This window comes from Aptenodytes forsteri, unplaced genomic scaffold (genome assembly GCF_000699145.1).
Source record: "Aptenodytes forsteri isolate BGI_AS27 unplaced genomic scaffold, ASM69914v1 Scaffold563, whole genome shotgun sequence".
Classification (NCBI taxonomy): Eukaryota; Metazoa; Chordata; class Aves; order Sphenisciformes; family Spheniscidae; genus Aptenodytes; species Aptenodytes forsteri.
Genome location: NW_008795318.1, coordinates 1,546,426 through 1,558,706, shown reverse-complemented (window position 1 = coordinate 1,558,706; position 12,281 = coordinate 1,546,426). Strand labels below are relative to the sequence as shown.

The 12,281-nt window shown below is 36.9% G+C and overlaps 1 protein-coding gene across 1 annotated transcript in view; it reads left to right on the top strand.

The window, feature by feature from the left end:
• The window catches only part of CA10 (carbonic anhydrase 10), a 215,746-nt gene that overhangs the window by 162,840 nt on the left and 40,625 nt on the right, over window positions 1-12,281 (top strand). Inside the window, exon 4 of the mRNA XM_009279683.1 lies at window positions 1,886-2,071. Coding sequence (XP_009277958.1) covers window positions 1,886-2,071 — 186 coding nt within the window. The remainder of the gene's footprint in view (window positions 1-1,885; window positions 2,072-12,281) is intronic.

Sequence of the window (12,281 nt, the reverse complement as noted above, 5' to 3'; positions counted from 1 at the left end):
CATCTGCAGTTACGGAGGGAAATTCTGTTTTAAAACAGTGAATACAATCTCATTACAAGCACTGCATTTTTATGAGGGGGGAAATGAGAAAGACAAATGTTACTCCTGTTCATTAATTTGCCTCTTATCATTTCCCCTCTCTGCTCTACAGAGAGTTATTTGATTCATATTAGGGGTTATTTGGGTCACTTTTACCTTCAGAGAGAAAATAATGGTAACCTAATTTGAGATTTGCACCAATTTAAGTAAGAAAATGGATTCTGAATATTTTGCATAGTTGCTAAATTTAACTGAGTGTTCAGTGAAGCATGAGTTTCCAAATGTGAATAAGAGGCTTTGAACCATTTTCCCCTATTTGTTTTTAAACTACATTTGTTACTTATGATGAGCAATTTTGTGTCATCCGTATGCAGTGTACTGAAACGGAATTCAATAAACTGACCTTCTTCCACCTATTAAACTAAACTTGCTACTTAATTATTATGCATGCAAAGTCAAGCAGAAAAACTAAGGAGCATTTATAAATAAGATCATTGTGTTTTATTTGCAATGAATAGGAATATTTGTGTTTATTACTTTTCATGAGAAATTTATTACTGTTTATTTTGAATTAGAATAAACAAAAAATAGAACATCTGTATCAAAGCTAAAAAAACACAACAATCAAAACCTGTTTAATCTCATCCATTTAGTTCTATTGCACAGTCTGTTCAGTTTAACTTTTTACAACATACTGTGCAAGAAAACAGGTCATTTAAACTCCGTAATTAGTATTACAGATAAAATGACACTGCAGCAATGTTAACTACTATAGTAGTGATATAGTATAACTTATCATACATAATCGTCATGTCTTTAATTTTAAATTGAAGTGCAACAAAGCATATTTTTGCTACACTTCCTCTTCTTAAAGTAAATGAATGTTATTCAAGTGTACCATTTGTATCCATGCAGAATGTTTTTAAATAAATCACAATTCTACTTTAACTCAAACTAGCATATTTCACTTTCTAATGGCATAAATTAAGGAACCTCTCGCTATAGGAACTTTTCCTATGACAGTAGAAATTATGACAGAATTATATTCCATGTGAAAAATTTCCACAATAATTTTCTTTTTCATTACAGCAGCTGTAAATCAGTTTGCAAATGAAGCACAACATTCACTCTTTTTAAAAATAAAGATGAATCTTGAAGAGCATTACAGCAGTTTGAGGTGTACTAGGAACTGGAGATACATGATTGAATTGTAATTAATTCTGTACTGCTATGGCTAAAATATCTGGCAATTGTAAACAGAAAATATTCATAACAAAACAAAGAGACTTGCAGAGGAGGACAGTGAAAGTTTTTACCTGCAGCTCCAGTAGGAGTAGGGCTCCCTATTTATGAATAATTATATCTCTGCTTTTTGCAGCACCTTTACTTTTGGGTAACTTTGTTATAAATATTAAAAGAAGGGAAAAATGAGTTAAATTTCAGATTTGTTCAAGTGTACTTAAATAATTTATGTCAGCTGAAATGTTCCCATTTTCAGTGCAGAAATTTTGTAATGAAGCCATTATTCAGACCTTGCATAAAAAATATTCTAAAAGCCTACTTATTTAGAAGTATAATAATCCTATTCACTGTGTTAACCATGTGCCCCTGGCTAAAATATGTACATACGGATTTAGCAAAATATTTGAATATACAGTATAAGATTCAAAGCAGAAGTTGAAATATAACCTCAGGTTGTGTATTTCATCTCACAACAATAAGATGTATTGCTACATTTAAATGAAGGTGTGTAAAGAACAAAATCTTGAAGTACATATAAACTACTTCCTAGAATTTACAAACTATTTTGAAAAAATGCCTTTTTTTCCCCCTCCATTTTGTTTAGGTCAGTGGGACGATGTATAATACAGGGAGACATGTATCTCTACGATTAGACAAAGAGCATTTGGTCAACATCTCTGGAGGACCGATGACATATAGTCACCGCTTAGAGGAAATCCGGTTACACTTTGGAAGTGAAGACAGCCAGGGATCAGAGCATCTACTCAATGGACAGGCTTTCTCTGGGGAGGTATGTCAACATATCTGGAGTTACAAATGAACCAGTATGAATTACTCGCTTTCCTTTTCTGCCTGAAGGTATTTGCAAACTAATTCGTACTCATAAAAATTGTTTCCCTTTATCCATTCTGAAAATCAGGGAATTACTTTTTTTTTTTTGCCCATGCACTGCAAATTGTGTGACTCATATCTAAAAATGAAACTGTTGTATTTATTGTATGCATAGACACCCTATATTCTCATATGTGCTACTTACAAAGTAATCAAGTATCTTTTGATGGGTCCTTTATATCCCTAGTAAATGCAAATACAAGGTTAACCACAAAGTAATACTGAAAGTGCTTCAAGTTCTTACAAAAGTGCTACTTTTGCTACTCACTGGTGTGTAACACTTTACATTGAGCATCATTCTGCCTTTGATTCATGTGAAAATAAGGTGATACTTGATTTTAGAGAGGGTTCACAGAAGTCTGTTGGTCTGCTCAAGACATAAAATTAACTCCACAAGTAAACCCTGGCAGAACTGGTACTTGCTTTGTATTTTAAAAACGTGTCTGTAAATGTCCCATAAAAGACCGTAATTTAATGATCCTGGTAGCTATTGCAGGATAGCCCATTACTCTTGCTGGATAAATACTTTAGTCTTGTATATAGAGTACTTTTTCAAGATGTATAGTAAAGTTTGCAGACTTTCTGGTAGGCAAAGCAGAATCTTTCCATTCTTCTTATGTAGGAGCATTTTTACATAGAAGAAATGCATGGGTTTTGTAGTACCGCATCCTTCATCAGCTTGTGCCGTGTCTGTGAACTATCTGGCACGCAACTCTACTCCACAAATCTTAACAAATAAAATAATGCTTCAGAATAAGTGTATATTACTGTAGGGATTATTTTTAAAGATACTCAAGGTATCCTTTTACCATTCTTTCAGAAGACAAAAATGAATAGTTTTTCATAATAAAGCACTTATTTTCTTGGAGATGAATAATCAAACTACCATCTGTACTATCTATCACAGACTCTGGTGATGAGTCAGTTAATGCATGGCATTTTCTTTGGCACTGTGCAACAGCAGTTATTTAAGAGTAGGAAATTAATTGCAGAGTTGTCAAATGATGGTATTATAATGGATGGTGATAATTTGCTTTGTTTTATAAGCTACATAGATGTATAGTATAGCCAGTGGCAGCTTTTTCATGAAATTATTTATGTATTACACAACTGACTTCTGGTTGCCTTCATTAAATTCTGTGATAAGTGAACATATAATGTATTACTCCTTTAAGAGCTGAAAGTTAAGTAAATAAGGTCTTTGCTTTGCTAATCAGATTTACAGAAGAGCAATATTCAAACAAAAGCAGGTTGACTGAACAAGATAGCCAAAATCTGGTTGAAACATACCATTGCACTTGATACGATGTATCAGCATAATTTCAGATATTTTTAAAAGAGTTTTTAAGTTATAAATTCATCAGTCATAGACTATAACAAAAGGTAAAAACGTAGAGCATTATTTTGCAATACTTAATGTTAATACTTAACTGGGCTCTTCTGGTTTCGAAAGTAGGAGTTTTGAAGTACTATTAACATTTGATATTATTTGCTAACAGAGACCTCAAGTTTTTCTTAATGAAAGTAGAAAACCTAGCTAAGTGGAAACCACTGTCAGTCAGTCAGTCATGCACAGCTGGATCCACAGTATATGCAGGATTCATCTAGTTATCTGAATTCCTCCTGCAGTGAATAAGAAGAGATTAGCATCTTCAGAGGATGATCATTCCTGATAGCCAGAGACGTATCCCTTAGGACAAGACAAATCGCTCCGTGGAGATGCATCTCCCTTGACAACAGAGCAGAGACAAACAACAGGCCAAGTAGCTTAGACTAGACACCTCCATTTCAGATGGCGAGATGAATTCTGTCCTTTGAGGATGTGTTTTTCAAAGTTTCCGATAGCCATTGTGGGCAGCTAGACAGGAAAGTTCCAATCAGGTCAAGTATTAATCACTAATTTGAACCTGCATCTCCACAGTTAAGGCCTATTTATAGAACACATACTGTTTCCAAAGTACAAGCACAGATTCAAATCAATCATGCTGAATAGCATGGGTGCAAATTTTCAATGAAGGACGGCAGCTGATGGTGTTCTTAGAATATACATCCACCCATACAAGTGCTGTCTGTATAAATAAGCGGTTTTCGATAAGCTCTCAGTACTGGAAGGTGTAATGTCTACAGCTCCCAGCAACTACAGTAAGAAAACGGTAGACAAGCCAACTGACTTTATGACAGAGTACATGTCTTTATAATGTAACGTACGCTTTCAAGACTGTTGCTGCTAATTACTATCACTTCTGCATTGGATAATGCTGTCAGAGGAGATGGGATAAAGAAAAATAACTGCATAAGTGCATTAGTTTAAGTTAGCTAGTGCAGGTGAGAATAGCAATGAATATTTGCTGGCTTAGGCTTTAGCAGGTGTAGGCAACCACAGAAAAATCATTGGAGGATTGCACTGTTTGACTGCTAATTGCACACTAACTCCCACGACACTGCCTTGTTACTGCTGTTCTTATTTGGGTTGGACAAACCCACTATGGGTTTTACTGAAACCTCTATTTTGCTGTGGAAACAATTCCCAAGGATGAAGTTACCCAAGAAGTGTGATCCATTCCAGTAGATCACAATGAGCTCATTCCTATTCCTCCTTCCCTCCACTCCCGTCCATATCTGTCCCCTCATTTTCACTGAGGTCTCCAATGCACATTAAAGTCAGCACATTGCAGAGAGAGAAGGGCAACCTGGGGAGAGGTCAGGGGAGAGAGCAGTACCTCTCCCTCACAGCACTGGCAAATTATTAGATTGCAGAGAGAGAAGGGGAACCTGGGGAGAGGTCAGGGGAGAGAGCAGTACCTCTCCCTCACAGCACTGGCAAATTATTAGATTGGCTCAAACAGACCTAAATTAAATCCAAGTGCAGACAAGGTGGAAGCTTTTAAACAGCCCCAGTGTATCTTGAAGGAGCTGCAATGTTCTTCACGCATCTGGAAATCCCACCTAAGATCCATACTAAGCAAGAAGTTTGTTCTTAGGGACTTTTCTTGCCTAGTGAAGATGTTCTGCAAGTGGGCAGGCACTCAGAGCAAGCTAGAGAGCACTGGAGTGGTACCATGGCATGAAAAACAATCTAGAAATAGCAAATTACTTCAAAATATACTGTGGTCTGAATGATACTAAGAGGCTTGGAATTTTCAGGCTTTAACGTTTAACTAGGTGTTAAAGGCTATCGAGAGAGATCTCTACAATAATCTGGTTACCTTTTAGCCCCTAATTATCACTTCAGTAGGCAGAATAACTGAACTAATGCTTAGATAGTTTGAGCATACAGGCTTTAAAACTGTGTATCAGATTATCATCAATATGTTTGGCACTGCTTAAGGTAGAGAGAAAGACAGGCTTTGGAATGCTTCAATAAATAAATTGAGCATTTACTTGTCCCTCTGATACATACTTGAGTGTGTTTCATTCCCTACTCTTTGCATAAGCATCCTACTGTATTATAACGATTAAAAGAAAATCTTGGCTCAAGCAAAGTCCCCAACTAGGACATCAGTCATTTGTGTCTGCTGCCTAACGTCTCTATGCAAAACAGTTTTTAATGCTTCAGAGTCCATATCGTTTAATGAGAAAGACCATCTTCCTTTCAGACAGCAGCAGTACAAAATACAGCAGAACTTACCAGAGTGCTGTTGCTCAGGCACTGTCTACCTTGTTAAAATAAAAAGGTAACAATCTCCAAAAGGTTCATGGTGAAAATAGGATCCTTTAACTTTACCATGTGGCAGCGTCAAAAACCCACACCAATTTTTCTTCCTAAGCAGAAAAATGCACTGCAGGAGACCTCCAACCACTTTATGGCTGTGCACTGTAGTAGCCTTATCAGTGTAAAGGCAGAAAGTCAAGGAGCTTAATTATTTGATGTTATGCACTTTTCACAAACTCAATAGCTGGAGACTTTCAAACAAGAGACCATAGTCCACAACACATGGAAAAAATAGATTTCTCCTTCTCTGCCCACCAAGTCACCCTTTGAAAACCCATTGACAGAGATTATAAACACACAATGATTTCATCTGCTACATAAGAAGCAAAATGAAAGCCAGAATACTATCTAGATAAATGAATACATATTGCAAGCTATACACACAGTTTGGAACTGAGATTTACTTTTGCTGTTGCTAAAAGCCACTAAGAAAACTGAATAAAATACAAGAAAATGGGAATCAAAGGGGGAGGCTGGAAATACCGAAATACCAGCCTTCTCCTACTACTGCAATTTCTTTAACTGCAGGCATATTCTATGTGAGTGGGGAACTTCTAGTGATAGTAAAGGATTACTTATCAGAGAGATCAGTGTTGCAAATCCAACTTCTGATATTTTTAGAAGCAGGACTGTCAGATAGACAGCCTATGAGAAGCATCTGGCCAGCTGGAATAATTTAATCCAGCCTGCTGCAGAGTTAGAGTACTCTGAATTGTTAAATCAGAAACAGTGGCTCTGTCACTGAGACCTTCTGTACACCTTTGACTTGCCTGTGTGGTTCCAAATAGCCTCCCCAAAAATCCTGATGTTGGTATTGTTTATACCAAAAAAACCCCAAACAAAACTAACCAAAAAACCTTTACTGGAATAAAGTACTGTATATGTACTATGACTTTAGTTATGTTGGCAAAACAGAACAAGTCATGGCCAGTTAGTATGTCAGAAGAAACGGCAAGTACAGGGCAACTCTATATTGTATAGCTTGTTACAAGCCATTTACATCTCCTTTTATTTGATAAGGCCCCTATCTTCTTCCCAAAAATTTCATCACCTAGAAGGTGAACGTCCAGTTGTGCCTCCCACGTGACATTTGGCTCAGGACTCTGCCTCCTTTTCTACCCTCTGGGTCAGTTCTGCACAAAAGCCCCTGTTTTCTTCACACAGTTTCCTACACTTACCCAATATTTAGATTCCTCTCCCAAGTCTGTTTTTCTGTGTTGTTCTCTATTGGAAGCCTCACTGATGTGAGGATTTGTGAGTCTAGCATGGCTCTTCATCAGATTGTGCTAGCACATAGTCCTTCCTCTTCCTCAGGAAAGGAGCATTAAATCAGCCAGCGACGTCCCTGAGCAGAGAGGACGGGAACGTCCTGCTTCTTCAGAACTGCATTCCTACAGGTGGTTACAACGCCGAAGCAGAGCTAGCTGTAAGCCAGCCCCTACTACACCTCGTAACGCTGGCACTCCTGCCAACGGCTTGCAGAAGGAAGTTTGAAATTCAGATCTGTCAGTTGCCACAGGCCATCTGTATTACATTTTGGAAACTTTATTGGAAATGATGCAGGTCATTTTTAAGTATTTCAGCCAGAAGACAAGTTTACTGTACTCCGGCGCTTATTAATGTTGAAAAATAAGCCTCTGAGGAAGGTACCAGATGAGGGAACACATGTCTAATGGAAGGGTGGTTTAGTAAAATCTCTATAACCTTCAGATTAATGTTCAGCTTCAGAGGAGAAAGGCAGTAGGATAATGAATTAAATTGCTATAGGAACAGAATATAAATCAGGAAGAGGTGGTGGTATTGTCATCATTACAGTATAAGGAGACTATTCACATGAGTAATTCAAAATAAGTGGGAGATGAACATGTGTGTTAGTTGCAAGAATGCACCTCTGTCCACCCTAAAGATTACGGGTGGTTTCACCCAAAATTTTATAAACTATTCCTATCCATAAAAAGCAGAGTTAAAGTCCAAAAGGCACTTATTCATCAGCACATGCTTATTGTGTTTTTCTAAACCAAAATCAATTTTATATTTTAATTTTTTTTTATTGCTGGTTAATATAAAAGAAAATGGGATTGAACAACATATTAGCACAAATTGAGGGATATTCACACCTGACTGTAGTCTGCTAATTTAAGAGCTCTGAATCACCCCATGGAAATTCCTTTCCACCCTCTATTGACTTTATAAGGAAATTGGGCTCTGACAGAGATGTGTTTTAGTAGCAGGCTGCCTGGTCTGTCTCCCCTCTAAAACTACGTGGAGATGAAATGGCTGCCACTCCCCCTGGACAGCAGAGCCCTTCGGATTTAAAAGCATGGTCCATAGCAAAAAAAAATTGAAAGTATGGTCCAAGGAAGAACACTGCCAAGATAATCTAGACAGCAAAGCTTGCAGGGAGGCATACTGGAAACCTGTGTTATTTTATAAAGTGAAACTTACCAAAAACATTTTTAAATGCTCCTACAATACTTCCCAAAGAAAAATGAGATCATAAATCAAGATGCTAAGCAAAAGTTTTGTTGACTAAAGAGTCATTAAGGTGCTGAGGCTAATGCACTTACTGTACCTGAACCAGCAATAAAATAGTAGGTGACCATAGAACAGTATAAATGGAATAGGAAGATAAAAGTTAATGCTTTAATTTACTGTGTATTTTTCTGTCAGATATGGGTCATATTGTTCCAGAACCACTGCATGAAGTAATACAGAATAATTAACCATAGTCTCTTTGTACAAACATGTAATTTAGATTACATAGCCTGTTAAACTGTCGGCCTGTGGCCTCACTGCCAGGACTGTAGCCGAGAGCAAGCAGAAGCTAAAGCAGCAGATCAAAATGCTCCGAGACTCCTGGGCAAAGCAGAAAACCTGAACATCCCTTATGCTCCCTGTAAAACTGCAACGTTTAAACAAGCCTTCTACACATCTACAAATACATCCTACGTAGCTGCTATCTGCTCTCGTAGGAAGAGGGGCCACAATGCCTCTCAGCTCTGTGGAGCCCAGGTTGCCTGCAATGCAGCCACGCTCCTGCAGTCCCGCAAGCCAGCTCAGCACCAGCCTTCTGCCTGAACCTGAGGTGTTTCAACGAAAGTGAAGGATAGAAAAGTTTGGGGCACGTAGCAATTGAACGAGTAAACTTATCCCCCAGTGGTTACCTAGGAATACACAAAGGGACAAGCTACAAGATATAAAATATCTGCAGGTTTCATGAGATACTGCAAATAATATCCCAAAATCTAATACTAAATATCTGAATGCTAGGTTTTATTTCCCAGATTTCTCATATTATTTTGTTCTGACCCTTGTGTACTTGTATTTCTTAAACAATTCAAAGCATCTGAGTTACACACATTTAACCGTCACTTTGTTGATGGATAAGAAACAGGTCTGCAGATAAAAATGCAACCTAATTGCTGTACCCAATTCCATTTACTTGATTTCATGTTCCATTAGATTTTTGTAGGGTTTTTTGTGGGACATTTTCAGCGTTATATACACTTACATGAATTATGGACAGAATGTGGGGAGAGGAGATGACAGGGAGTGATTCCTTGAAACCAAAAGCTGAAAACGGGTGGAAAGCCAGGCAGTAACTGAACCGTCTAAACATCCATGGCTACTTGGCAGTAATAACAATTGTAAAGTACCAGTCAGAATAATGTGTTGACATCCAGATATTTTGTAAGCAGCAAATGGGCAATATTTAAAATGGACTCGGCGTTTCTTATCGAGGAAGCTTCTCCTTTTGAACTACTCTGTTGGAAACCACGAGAAAGATGACTTTCCAGGAATATGGAAGAGAAATTTTTGTGGTATATTTTACATCAAAATGCAGTAAACTTCCTACACCGGCTATGTGCTAGAAATGCATCTTGATCCTTAGTGACCTTCAAAAGCAGTTTCATCTTTAACACTTCTGAAGTGGAATAGCTGACTTTTAACTTATGTTCCTTCCTGTATTTTTTTGGCTAGACAGTCATCTTCAAGTCACGGGTAATATAAGCTTGTTAAATAACAAAAATCCAAAACCCACCCAGCCAGGAGAAGTTCTAAAATCAAGTGGAGGTGTAGCAACTATAAATCACTGATAAGTATATAAATAGAAAAAATACACAGCAAGTAAAACTCATTTTTGTATGAATGGCTGCATTGCTAGGCAGTGCCAGTATACTCTTGCGGTCACAGTCTTACATTTAGTGCTGTTGGAGTCATACTGCCATTTTAAAAGGAAAATTAGATTCTAGAAATAGCCTGTTTTATCCTTCCCTTAGGGAAAAACCTTAATTACACAAATCAAGTTATATAATGTCCAAACTTCATATCAGCAATAAAGAATTTTACTTCATGTATAATCAGCTTCTCATACCATAAATACCACTGATGATTTTTTTCACCTTTCTAAAACTTGATTAGCAGTGGAAATACAAATGAGGTCTTTGACTTATTTTTTTGCAAGGGGAAGAATATACAGTTCATACTATAGGTCTAAGTGTGCATTTTATGATAGCACGGATAAAACTGGAAAAGTTTAATGGTTTTATTTGAAGCAAATTGTAATAGGATGTTTCTCTTGGGTGTATAAACTGCGGAAGTTTAGTTATTGCACCAACAGGGAATCAGGATTGGACCTAGATACAGCTATGGCTCTTTGTAGAATGCAAACTAAGGAAAAGATAGGGGGGAGAGTTACGTATTTACTTCTTTTAGCAGAAAGACTAACAATAACATATAATTGAAAGGAACAGTCATTTAATTTTATAATCCCAAACAATCATTAGATACCATCTGGAATTTGAATGATGCTTCAGAACAAGTATTTAACCACTTATAAAATTTGAGACTAAATTTCAGGTACCTGAGCAGGATTTTGATCTTTGTTTTAGGCTTGCACTTTTTCATTTTATCAGATTACTGAGGTATTGGTGTAGTCATTGTAGGTGAAAAATTACAGCTCACTGTCACATCAAATAAATGAAGGACCTTTTCAGAAGTATTTTATATGTCATCATTTTGATTATTTAGACCTGGTAAAATTGCCCGAATCAAATTGCATTAAGTCTTTCTGGAATAATTGAATATGTTAACATTTCAGACAACAAACGATACAGAGATCACCTGATTTCTGTAGATTATTAATTGATTTCTAGAAAGCATTGTTAAATATTTAAGTATTTGAAAATTTTGTATATAATGTTTCAGGGAGTTATTCTTAAAGCAATGAATGAAAGGCTGTTGAAGTTAGGGTACCATGTAACAACATGGCATTGAAGTTCTCTTCATTATTTCCACTGACGTGCAATAGGACTTCTACTCTCAAGTCAGCTATAGCAAGAATCAGAAATGTTTCTGCAAACATTTGCTTATCACCTAAGTCTGAAAGCATCCACATTCCCTAGATTTCTCAATGTTTTACCAAAGCATGTTATTCTTCCTGGATTCTGCATAGGAAATTCTAGGCGCTTGATACAAGGAGCTCCATTTCTGGGGCCCAGCATTTTTTGCTTCTCTATATTGTCTTCTGGAGATTTTGTGATACAAGCTCCATAGATACGGCCTGCTATATACTGAAATTTAAGAAACTGTACAAGCAGATTTTTAGAGTTGTTTGTTTTTTGGGTTTTTTTTCCTTCTTTTTCATTATCTACACATATGTGGGTGTTCCTTGCCAGAAAACTTTCCTTCTTTGGAAACTGCTTTTCTGAATCTTATGGACCATCCATCTATTAGCAGAATTGTAGGAGCTGCCTAAACAAATTGCAAGCTCTATGACAACGTCAGCTTATATTAATGTAGCATGTGACACAGCAAAATATCTGCTGCATGGAATAATAAATATTGAATTTCTTAGATACTGAGTGAAACAGATCCCTTTAGTAATAAATATATTTTTGCACATGTTTACTTTTCAGTTACCAACTGTTCTCTTTTTGGGGGGAAGGGAGAAGTGGAAGAGAGTGTCAGTGTTCTGAGAGCACAGTCTGTCACAGACTATAATCTAAATCCCTTTGGTGCCTCAATTTTAAAATCCAGCATCATAAAGCAATAAGGTGGCGTTTTTCTGCTTAGAGTAGCAGCTGTACGGTTTGCTCTTTTAAACCACTGGGACATTAAAACATTCAGCACTCTAAACCTCCAGTGTCACTTACAAAGTATTCATTTTGCCTCATTCCAAATTATTATCGTTTGCTTGGGGTGACTTTACTTGCTACGGGATGATTCTTCTTTAATTAAGGAGTAATTTACCTCTGCAGCCAAAAAACTACACCCATTTTGAAATGGGTTTTATGTTACTTGGTAATGATTTTTCCACTACACTTCTTGTAAATTTTAACTTTTTCCCCAAACATATTTAATGTAACATTCCAGAGAAAGGAGAAATCAGACTAAC